At 55.5% G+C, this 12,201-nt stretch overlaps 1 protein-coding gene across 5 annotated transcripts in view; it reads right to left on the minus strand.

The window, feature by feature from the left end:
* Window positions 1-6,954: 6,954 nt before the first annotated feature.
* Window positions 6,955-12,201, minus strand: part of CFAP100 (cilia and flagella associated protein 100) — a 46,157-nt gene continuing 40,910 nt past the window's right edge. For 4 of the 5 annotated variants that reach the window (XM_032647297.1, XM_032647299.1, XM_032647298.1 and 1 more), the window contains 4 exons: window positions 10,391-10,526; window positions 9,079-9,284; window positions 7,988-8,081; window positions 6,955-7,206 (listed from right to left, as the gene is read on the minus strand). In XM_032647297.1, the coding sequence (XP_032503188.1) occupies window positions 7,093-7,206; window positions 7,988-8,081; window positions 9,079-9,284; window positions 10,391-10,526 (550 nt within the window). In that variant the 3' untranslated portion in view covers window positions 6,955-7,092. The remainder of the gene's footprint in view (window positions 7,207-7,987; window positions 8,082-9,078; window positions 9,285-10,390; window positions 10,527-12,201) is intronic. The other variant, XM_032647296.1, reaches the window with a different exon arrangement.

Here is a 12,201-nt window from a genome sequence, read left to right on the forward strand (position 1 = left end):
CTATTAACACAGGGAACCCTGGAAGGGGGTTTTCTGTGTGGCTGGCTCACTAAAGCTGGGTGTCTGTGAGCACATGGGCCCGTCTGCAGTCCCGGTGAACACACTGTTCTCTCCGGGGAAGTGAGATGGACACTCAGTCCCCGGTCTGTGGATGGTCTAGTCCTCTGGGTGTCTTGTCTCTTCTTCGGGGTCACTGGGGCTTTATCCTCACTCCATGGGGTACAGGAGGGGAGGGATGCCCACGCCCTGGGCTCACTGCGCCTGGGCTCCTGGGGAGGACCTCTCTGGCCCACACGTTCACAGGCCTCAGTCACTCCTGCTCAACGCCCCCTCCAGGGACTCGGCACGAGGACCTGCCCTGTGAAACGGGGCACCTGCATCTACAGAGGCGGGTCATCCACCGGACATACGACAGGAGCGAGCGGGACAGCAAGGCAGCCCGATGCCCAGCTCGGGTGGGGAGGCGGCTGCGTGTCCTCCATCTTCAGCACCCAGACGTGTGCGTAGAGATGCTCATGCAGATACCGAGGGGCTCTTTCCTCCAATGCCTCGTGTCTCATCATCTGGCAGGTGTGGGGGTCCTGGGGTGACTGTGACAACATGCCACAAGCCGGGGGTGTCACAACAGCAGAGATTTCTCTCTCGCAGCTCTGGACGCTGGAAATACACAATGAAGGTGTGGTTGGTTCCTTCTGGAAATTCAGGGAATCTGCCCTGGCCTCTCCAGGCTTCTCTGGTCTCCAGAAATCCTTGGCGCCCCTGGACTTGGGGCTGCATCATCCCCATCTCTGCCTCCATCGTCACGTGGCTTCTCCTCTGTGTCTGTGTCCAGATTTCCCTCTTTTTATAAGGACACCAGCTGTTGGATTTAGGGCTCTCCCTAATCCAGCATGACCTCATCTTAACCACATCTGCAAAGACCCTGTTTCAGAAACAAGGCCTGATTCTGGGGTCAGAATGGATATAAATTTGGGTGGGGCGGGGACACTACTGAACCCACAGCAGTGGGTGAGGTGTCAGAGGATGGAGGGAACAAGAAGTGCCCACCAAACTGACAGGGCGTCGTGAGCCCGAAAACCGAGGCAGGCAGCTGCTTTGGGACCTGGCTGCTCAGACCTCTGCGTGACCTCTGCGTGACCTCTGCATGACCTCTGCAGGCCGACCTCAGCGGGAGCACATTGTGTCAGGAGTCTCAGGCAGGACACATCCTCAGGGCTCAGGAGGAACCTCAGGAGGCCTTGGAGGCCAAATCTGTTGGGGGAGGACAGAAGGGCTCAACTCCATCCACCGTGGGGAAAGTGAGCAGGGCAGCGGGTGTCCCACGTGGACGGGGCAGTGTTATCAGCTCGCCTAAGAAAATACCCTATGATGGCTCCTGTGCATTATGTAAAACTCACGTTTCTACCATGAGGTTCTCAAGGAACTGGAGGTGCTCCGGTCTCGCTCTGCAGCCGCGCCCGTGTTCCAGCAGCGACCACGGACTGACGGCAGCGCCGTCCACTTCACCTGGTAGGCCCCAGCCTCGGGCTGAGAGGAGTCAGGCCACAGGCCGTGGCGTCCAGGGCTGCGGTCAGTCAGTCACCAGTGCACGGCCACCGGCCCCACGAGGCTGTTCACATGTGATGATAAAGCCGGCCAGCCCTCCCAGTGGATTCTGTCCACGCTGATGGGGATGCGTGTACACGTGGGCTGAGCCCTGGGTCCGCCTCTGGACCGTCCCGGCGTGGGGTCATTCACGCCCTCCTTTACACTCCACGGTCCCCACACGGTCACCCGGGAACCACGTGGGCAAGCAGACGGGGTCTTTCAGCAGAAATGCGAGTCCCCAGTGATGTCAAGTTGTTGATGTGATGAACGATGGGGTTTTTTTAATTGTGGTAAGAAGCATTCTCAGCCCCCCAAAGGAGAACCCATCCCCCTCCCCCAGCACCTGGCACCACTAGCCCACTTTCTGTCTCTGTGGATTTGCCTGTTCTGGATGTTTCCTATAAATGGAATCATACAGTTTGTGGTTGTTCTTGGCTGAGTGTTTGTGTCCCTCCAAAATTCACATGTTGAAATCCTAACCCCCAAGGTGATGGTGTCAGGAGATGGTGCCCTGAGGAGGTGATAAGGTCATGAGAGTGGAGACCCCATGAATGGAATTAGTGGGGGGGTTTTAATAAATTTATTTACTTTTTATTTATTTTTGGCTGCACTGGGTCTTCGTTGCTGTGCAGTAAGCGGGGGCTACTCTTTGTTGCAGTGCGCGAGCTTCTCAGTGCGGCGGCTTCTCTTGTTGCGGAGCATGGGCTCTAGGCACACGGGCTCAGTAGCTGTGGCATGACGGCTTCAGCAGTTGTGGCTCACGGGCTCTAGAAAGCAGGCTCAGTGGTTGTGGCGCACGGGCTTAGTTGCTCCGCGGCACGTGGGATCTTCCCGGACCAGGGCTCAAACCCGTGTCCCCTGCACTGACAGGCGGATTCTTAACCACCAGGCCACCAGGGAAATCCAGAATTAGTGTTCTTATAAAAGAGACCCCAGAGAGCTCCCTCTGCCCTTCCTCCATGTGAGGACAGTGAGAAGACACCGTCTGCAGCCGAGAACGAGCTTCGCCAGAACCTGGCCATCCTGACACCCTGATCTCAGACTTCTGTCCTCCAGAGCTGTAGGAAATACATTTCTGTTGTTGAAGCCCCCAGCCTGGTATTTTGCTACGGCAGCCCGAGCAGACTAAGAGAGTGTCCTTCTGCGCCTGGCTTCTCTCGCTGAGCATCACGTTTTCAAGGCTCATCAGCATTGTAGTGAGTGTCAGTGCCTCACTCCTTTTCGTGGCTGAGTAATACCATTGTGTGGATGGACCACATTGTGTGTATCTGTTCTCCTGTTGACGGTCTGTTACCTGTTGATGGTCATTTGGGTGGTTTCCATCTTTTAGGTGTAGTGACTCATGCTGCTATGAAGATGCGTGCACAGGTGTTCGTGTGGACAGGTTTTCCTTTCTCTTGGGCTTATACATAGGCGTGGAATTGCTGGGTCACATGGTGACTCCATGTTTGACACTTTGAGGAACTGCCAGACTGTTTTCCAAACTGGTGGCACCATTTCACATTCCCACCAGCGGTGTTTGAAGGTTCCACTTTCTCCCCTTGTTATCGTCTGTCTTTTCGATTCTAGCACCTTAGTGGGAATGAAATGCTATGTCATGCAGGTTCTGTCAGCCGGTCAGACTCTCACCCCTTTTATATCAAGTACTTTGGAACACTCCCCTCACCTTCTGAAATCAGATGCAGAGATAACATAATCTCTCTGCACATATAATTTAAGTATAATTATGTATATTGTGTATGTATGCAGCTATAGTTACAACAGAGAGGAGAATTCAAGATAAATACATTTAAATAAAATAAAACATAATTTAATAGGTGAGTGTTTGGCTTCAACTACACTAAGTAATCAGATGCTTGCTTAAAGTTTTCTTCAGTTTAGATTTAAGAAAAGGCAGATAACATTCGACTCAACTTTTATATTTAACATTTTTAAATGAAGACAAATAGGCATCTCTCTACAGAACTTGAATGACTGTGCTGACAGCAATCCTGGTGTGGTTACTGGCAATTCAGAAACTCTGAGCCCCTTTACCAGGAGATCTGATTTTCCAAACTGTCAGAGGATTCTTGGTAAAGTTCTGAATAACTATGAGAACAAGGTTCGCTAGAATAACTTCATTATTTTATTCCGGCAAAATTTAGCGTATCTTAAAGACACACAGAAATAACTTGTGTGTGAAGTAGAACAGAGTCAGATTCTCGACTCAGAAAATCACGGGCAGGTCCTTCCCAGGAAGGGCGGGGGCACAGGTCAGCCCTTCCTGCAGGAGGCCTGGCAGCTCAGGGCACCCCTACAATGTGCCCGAGAACCCCAACCTTTGTGTCGACCACAAAAGCACAATTCCACGTGTGCCGGGGAGAACCCAGCTGACACCAGAGGCTCCCAAACAGGGACATGTGCCCCCGCGTCCGGGGCGCAGTGGAGTGCACGGTTTGGAAGGGGTCACTTTGCAGCTGCCCCTGAAACTGGCCGGCCTGGAGCCCCTGCGTGCAGAGCAGCTCACACGCAGAGGAACCCTGCTGCAGTCCCCTCTTTCTAGGACATTAGATTGGTTAAGGCCCCGTAAATGCAAGACGTCGTAACTTGGCTACAGAGTACTGAGTATAGTTCCCCGTACTTCTAGTTCACCCAAAACTCGGTCTCCAAAATTCAATTCAGCATTGGTGCACAGAGAACAGGTTTCGGTATCACAAGGGAAGATGTATAGTATCCATGTAAGAATGGATCACGTTGGAGGTATTATTATAAACTCACCTTTCGTTTACTATGGGTACAGACAGTTCCACACAGAAATCTTTATAATTAGGTGTGTATACTGTTGTTTAGATTTAAGAAAAGGCAGATAACATTCAACTCAACTTTTATATTTAACATTTTTAAATGAGGACAAATAGGAATCTCTCTACATAATTTGAATTACTGTGCTGACGGTAATACTGTTGGGGAGGGGGACCTTTTGCCCTCTCTCCCTCCGGAGTTCCTGTGGTTGGACTAATAATAAAATTGACACAAGACAGATCAACAGGAGAAAAAGAAACAAATTTGATTCCTGTACACAGAGGTCTCATAGAAATGGGACCCAAGAAGTAGTCAAAACAGGCAAAAAAAAAAAAAAAATTATCATTCCCGCAAGGAGATGGAAGGATGTCAAATGAAACAGGACCCAAAGGGAAAGGATCAATGGCCAAAGCAGGAGTAAACAGCAACCAAAAACTGCAGTGCTGGATTATACCCAAGAGCTTAAAACACCTACCCAGGTGTCCACACCGGGAGAAATATGTGATTGCATAGGTTTCTTCTTTAAAATCAGATTGAATAAAACTCTCCTATGCAGAAGAATCCACGTATTTGACGCAGACACTCAGCCATCCATCAAGGAGGTGAAGATAACTCCCTTCTGCAGAAGTGTGGGCTGCCCAAGCTAAGTTCATCCAAGAGAAGACACCCAGTATGGACACAGGGAAACAAGTAACTTCACTGTGGGAAAAGCTGACACGTAATAACTTAGCCAGGAGTCCAAGTGAGATGAACAGTGATAAGTTGCCTTGAGGCCTATTCCCTTAATATAAAGTGATGAGACCTCTGTGACCTGTCTCCTCAAGACACATAACCCCAGTCTAATCACAAGAAAAACACCAACCTGATCAGTCCTCCTCCACACTGTCAAGGTCATAGAAACAAGGTGAGCCTGAGAAACTGTCAAAGCCCAGAAGAGACTAAACAGACACGACGACTACATGTCATGTGGCGCCCTGGATGGGATACTGTAACGGAAAAGGCAGAATAAAGGTAAACTGAATAAAATATGGATTTCCGTTCATAATAAAGTATCAGTATTTGTTCAGTAAATGTGACAATTCTGTAGAATAAGAGAAACATATTGCATCAAACTAAAGATCTAGAGGAAACTGGTGATTTCTTAGTGAAAACACACATGAACAAAATGGACCCTAAAATAACAACATACAAGCAGTCCCATTTGTGACCCAGAGACCTCTTCCCTCCTGATTCTCCTCTCAATGTTCTGGGGTTTCCCTTTCCTGGACAGGGAAGGAACAGGGACAGAGCTGTTTGGCTGCTCCTCTAAGATCTGACCCGACCCCGTGTCTTCATGTTCCCCACCCATCCCCACCCAACGAGGACACCCTGCCAGAGGGAGTCTCAGGACTTATTCAACAGCCACTGTTTCCACCCACACTCTGCACAATCCAGCCTTCGCGCCTTATGACTCACTCAATACCATTCAGATATACCTACTTGCACCCTTGCCGTGTGCATTGAAAAACCACTCTTTACAGATGATGCGTGCAAATAACCAACGTCTCAGATACACTCATTCTGCAAAATCCAATTTTTACTCTTTAGAAAGAAAACTTCTTAATTCAACATTCAATCCAGGCACACTCAATGTCTGCAATAAATGCTCTATGGATATTCATTCCGCTCCATCCAACAGACAGGTCTTGCCCGATCACTCTGGGCTAATCAACCATGTCTCACATACAGATGGACCTGGGGTGATCTCATAAATCACTCCAGAATGAAAATGCAGTTGATCCCACACCTCACCCAGAGTGAAACTGGATTGACCACAGACCTCCCGTCAAGGTGGAACTGGGCTTATCCCACATACCACCTGCAGGTGGAGCTGGAGCTGATGCGACACCTCTCCCCAGGGTAGAACAGGGGTTCATCCCACACCTCTGTCCAGGGTGGAGCGCGTGTGGATCCCACACCTCAACTCAGGTTCAACCTGGGCTGTTTCCACACCTCACCATGGTGAAAAGCTGTGGCCGATCCCACACCTCCTCCAGTTAGGGTGGAACAGTGTTCGACCCAACACCTCACCTCCGGATGGAGCTGCAGGTGGTCCCCCACCTCACCCTAGTTGATTCCACGCCTTACCCTGGGTAGAACGGGGTTTAATCTCACCATACTCATCTCACGTAGAACTCGGGTTATTCTTACACCTCAACTCCATGGGGACTAGGGGTGATCCCACATCTCACCTCAGGTCGGAGCTAAGGTTTATCCCACATTTCACAACAGGGTAGAGATAGGGTTGATGCCAAATCTCACCTCAAGGTGGAACTGGGGTTGGTCTCACATCTCGTCTCAGGTAGTTCTGGGTTTTATCCCACACCTCACCTCAGGGTGGAACCGGGTTGGATCCTACACCTCGTCTCAGGATGGAGCTGGGGTTTATCCCAACCCTCACCTTAGGAAGGAGCTCTCTGTCTCAGCAGCTAATTGAACTGACATGCAAAATGGGCTCCTCTCTCATTATTTGCTGATTTAGATGACGAATGAGGGGAGGCTGACGTTTTGCTAGAGCGTCTGCCTCCTGAAACAGGCCTCGAGGTACCAGAGCGACATAGCTTTTATTTCGCGTGAGACTGAAGGGACAGCGTGGGAGCGGGGGGCACGGTGCCAGCGCTGGCGTGTCCTGGGGCATCAGCCCCGCCGCCTCTGCTTTTCCTTAGGCAGCAGGTGGCCCGTGGGCTATGTGAAGAAGAACAGCTGTTCCACCTTGTCCTTGTCCGCCAGCTCGTGCCTGGGCGCCTCCTTGCTCTGCAGGGCAGGCGGCCGCGAGCGGCACATCAGCCTCCTGCCACTCTGTGGGGACGGGCACGCCATGAGCCTGCGCCCTGACCGCAGAGCCCCAGCGCTGAGGTCTGGACACCTGGCCCGAGTGCGCCAGAAGCCCAGGGCCCATGCCAGCCTCTCTGGACATTCGTGGCCACTCGTGGTCAGTGGGCAGGCCGGGGCCACTGTGAGCGCTACGGGGGAGGAAGTCTAACCAGCCTGGACCGGGCCTGCCCTCCGGGATGAGCTGGGCGTGGGGAGAGAAGGGGGGAAACCTGGAAACTCAGGGGAAACGCCAGGCTGAAGGGCCCGTCTCTCCTGCCGCAAGGATTACGGGAGACCCCGCAGTGTCCTCATTTGTCCTTGGGGCCGTGTTGAGGCTCAGGCCTGCTTTAGGGGCCACGCATCCTGACGCCGGGGCCGGAGGCCAGAGGCCGCTCCAGCCCACTTGCTGTGGTGGAGGACGCAGCTCTTGGGGGGCCCTTACTGAGGGATGATGACCTTGGCCTGTGGTCTGGCTGAAACATAGGTGGGACCCTGGGGTGGGGGCTGAGCTGTGGGTGCCAGCACTCTGGGCGGAGGGCCCGCAGCCGGGCAGGGCTGGGAGGACACCCGGAGGAAGCAGGTCCTGAGGGGCAGGTGGGGCGGCGGGCCTGGAACAGGAGAACTTGCTCCACCCTGACCCCGCTCTGCTGGCCCATCTCCCCCCGAGGAACTCAGCAAGAGCACCTGCAAAAGGGGGCAAGCCAGGGGGCCTGCAGGCCGTCACCCCTCCCGGGCCCCGGCGCCTCCCCAGGGCCACCTCGCCCACCTTCTTCTTGACCTCGGCCTGGGCCCGGGCCTGGGCCCGCTGCACACGTTCCTCCTGCAGTTGCTTCTGCAGCATTAGCTTCTCTTCCCGGAGTCTGGGGGGCAGGGAGAGAGGGGCTCACGACCAGAGGCCCAGGGAAGGCCACCGAGTCACCAGCTCCCTCCCACACGGCCCTCAGGCCACAGCCCTCCATCTTCTGAGAAAACTGCCCACTCCTCTCCACCTCCCTGCCAGGGGGCAGGGCCTGGCTTCTGACCCTTGCTCCGTGCAGGTCGCGGCTCTGGGCTCATGCCCCCGGGAGACCCCACTTCCTAGCTCGTCATCCCTGGTCACCGATCCACTCCCCCATCGCCACCCTTGAAGGCCCAGGCCCCAGCAAGCTCTAGAGTCCCGTGTCGTCCTCTGTACTTGTGGCCGTCAAACCTTTGTCCAGTGCCCGCTCTGGCAGGGCCCAGGGACACACAGGAAGAGCCCTTGTGCATGTGGCAGAGACATGGCTGCTTGCAGGTGACCGTGTCTCGGGGCTCTGCTAGGACCGAATGAATCAGGTGGCCAGGGACTGGCCTGCACCCCACTGGGCCTGTGGGGAGCTCCACGGGCCTCCCTTCGGAGCCAGGCGTCCCCTGCTGACCTAGGCTCCCCTCAGCTGCTCCCGAGCGGGCGCCTTCCCCCTCCACCGCCCCCCACCCCGGGCTCTGGCAGTGCAGCTCCTCTCCCCCTCCAGTCCAGCCAGCACAGTGCCTGCCACCGTCCCTTGTCCCCGGAGGCAAGGCCGGCTGGCCGCACCCTCACTTTGGCTCCCAGGCCCCTTGACACCACCACACGCCCCACTCCCAAACAGGGACTTTCTCCGTCGGGCTGAGTGTGCCACCCCGTCTGGACCCCCAGACGCCCCCAGACGCCCCCAGATCCCGGCTCCCCTCCCTCAGCATGCAGCACCAGGTCCTGCCGCTGGTTTGGGAGCTCCACGGGCAGGGCCGCATCCGACCTCTGTCCTCAGTGCCAGCCCAGAGCCGGGGCAGGGGTGTGAGAGTCCCTCGACCCCCGGACCCTCCCGCTGAGAGACAGCTGCACGACCGGCGGGACCTCACCTCAAACGGCGCTCCTTCTCCTTGGCTTTCTCGGCCTGCTCGACCCTCACCTGGGGCACTCGCTCCAGGTTCTCGAGCAGCTCGTTCAGCTGGTGCTCGATGGTGGCCAACATCTTCACGGTGCCCAGGCTGGACTCCTGCTGGCTGCTGACACAGTGCCGGTACACGTCCAGCACCTTGCGGTTCAGGCTCTCCAGCAGCTTGTCCTGCGAGGCGGGAGGCCCCCTCCGGTGTGGCCACGCGGGACTGGGCCGGCCCCGTGCCACAGCCTGCCAGACCTCTCACTGAGGCTTCTTTGACCTCCCAAGGCCCTGCCCGGCAGGCAGTGGGGCTCGGGAAGTGGGAGAGGGTACAACTGGACGCCTGGACTTCTCTTGGCCAGAGTGCCTGACCCCTTGGCCCTCTTGTGGCCAGCCAGATCCTGGGTCCCGGCACCTACTGGGGCTCATGTCTGGGCCTCGGGGTGCCCACTGAGGCCCAGTCCCCTATTCCAGGAGCCCGCCTTGTCCTGCCCCCGCGCTGACCTCAGCTACCCCCCAGGACCATGTTCTGTGGCCTGCTTTCTGTATAGCCCTGGGCAGGTGGACTCCCCTCTCTCAGCCTGTCCTGGCATTCAGAAAACTCAACAACCGCTCTCCCACGGGGTGGTTACAAGAGGAGCAGCAGGCACAGGCTAGGCACAGGGCACAGCCAGTGCCCACTAGTCTGCAGGAGGCGCGGACGCCTGGCCTGCTCTCGGGGCATCCCATGCACCTGGCCCGGTGCCTGGTGCACAGTAGGCATTCAACGGGAATTTGAATGAACTAGGAAGGCAGGTGCACACCCTGGGCCCCGGGCATGCTGTCAGGAGGGGTGTGCCCGGTCCCAGGACACATCCCTGGCCTCTGTGCCCTCAGAACTCTCTCCCCGCCCCCCAAGTCTGCCCTGCTCCTGGCAGGGTCACTTCCAGACACACTGTGTGTGTTTAAGAAGCTGATGTAGTCACTGAAGGAAGCAAGGGATAGAGGAGGTGTGTCAGGGAGCTGCCTGTCCACGGGGCGTGAATACATGGCTGGTTCTGCTTTGAGGCCAACGGCCTTGTCCAGTGGTGCCCCTGGGTCAGGCCCAGAGCCTGGACGCTGGCCAAGGGTCACGGCAGCCCCAGAGCACCGCGTCCCCGGGGCTTTGCTCTCCCACCATCCGAGCTCTGGGCACTGGGCCCCGTCCCAGCAGGTGCCCATGAATGCCCCCACCCTCCCACCCTGGCCTGTGGCCACACGCCCTCTGCCCACCACCGCCCACGGGCAGCCATCTGTCCATCCAGAGGCCCTACCTCCTGATCACCCTTGTACTCGCCGAAATGGAAGATGCGAGCTTTGAGCTCCAGCTCCGCGGCTATCTCCTCCTCCCTGGCGACGGACATCATCAGCGTGTTGATCCACTGCTTCAGTTGGCTGACCTCCCGGTCCCTGGATGGGGGACCAGCACCTCTCTGAGCCTGCTGGCCTCTGCCGCATGCTGAGGGCTGGGTGAGGCCCAGGGTCAGAGGCGCTGGTGAGATGCAGGAGGAAAATGTAAGATCTTTAACAATCCACACTAAAAAAAAAAACGAAAACAAAAACCAGCCTTACTGAGGTATGTAATTCGCCATCAAATTCTTTACAAGTGTACGATTCAGCTGTTTTTAGTAGAGTTGCAAAGGTGTACAACCACCGCCATAATCTAATTTTAGAACATTTTTACCAGCTGGGGAGAAACCCAGGCGGTCACTCCCACTCTTCCATCTCCCCTACCGTGCCTCCTGGATATCTCAGTAACATGGAGCCACACGACATCTGTCCCTCTGTGTCTGGCTCTTTCATTCAGAATACTGTTTTCAGGTCTGTCCGTGCTGTAGCGCGTATCAGAGCTCCACTCCTTTCTGTGACCGCGGTGGTCCATTTATGACTCTGCAGTAGTGCACCGTGTGCAGAGGCCACACTTTGCTGATGGCTTCTTCACCACTGGACACCTGGGTACTGCCCACCTTTAGGCTCTTGGGAATAATGCTGCTATGGACATTGACAGGACAGGGCTTGGTGAGGACGTGTTTTCAATTCTCTTAGGAATAGGACAGCAACAATCAACTCTTACATGAAATAATATATTGAGAAGTTTTTTAAACCTTTCACAATCATGGCAGACACTGACCATTGTATGTTGGGGTTTCTGGAGCAGGAATCCTGGCTCTTAGGGTGGTCGTGGGGCCGTACGGGCGGCTGCATGCAAGTCCTGGCCAGGGTAAGCAGGACATTGGCCACTCAGCCAGCAGTGCCGGGAGGCCTAGAGGTGTCCCTTAGCCCTATGGTGATTTTGTGTCTCTGCGCATTGGTTGATGGAACCTACTGACATTTTCTCCTTTATAGGCCAAGTGCCATGGGCCGCTGCTCCTTTGCTCACTGGGGGCCACCGGTCCGTCACACGCACCGCCACAGGGTTACGGGCCTCAGCCTCCCGGTGCCCCGCCCCCGGGCTGCAGCCCCATGGCTGTGGGGCTGAGGCCAGAAGCCTGAGCATGAGGGATCCTGACCTGGTCTGGCCAGCTCTCCTGGGCTCTCAGAGGCAGATGGCCTGAGAGGCCACATGCAGCTCACGCATACCCTCCCCCCGGGCCCTTGTGGGGTGCACGCAGGTTGCCCGGGACAATAACAGAGGCCGGACACGCCTCCAACCCTGAGTGCCCACCAAAAGGGCGGGTGCGTTTGGGGTCAGTGATGCAACTCCTAAGGGTACGTGATTGCACTCGGTTCTAGCCTGTTTTGTAAAGCTTCCTCTACGTCCGGTGCCTGGACCCATCAGTGACCCTACAGCCGGCACCTCTGCTACGTGGACCAGGTTGGGGGCCGGGGGGTAATTTTGTTGTTCTATTTCTTCTCCAGGTAATTGGGATAAAAAGGTACCTTTTCCCCACTAGTTCTCTTTAAATGTCAAATTGTTGGGTCACAGGCTTTTCTCTACCACCAGATCCCACTGGTAAAGGAGAAGAGTCTCAGGAAATGCAGGGCATGAGGGACACACTGCTCAGTGTCGGTCCTTTCAGACCAGCGTGCACATCACCGGCACATCTGTCAGAACCGCAGGGTCCAGGCCCCACCCAGGACCTGC

This window comes from Phocoena sinus, chromosome 11, assembly GCF_008692025.1.
Source record: "Phocoena sinus isolate mPhoSin1 chromosome 11, mPhoSin1.pri, whole genome shotgun sequence".
NCBI lineage: Eukaryota > Metazoa > Chordata > Mammalia > Artiodactyla > Phocoenidae > Phocoena > Phocoena sinus.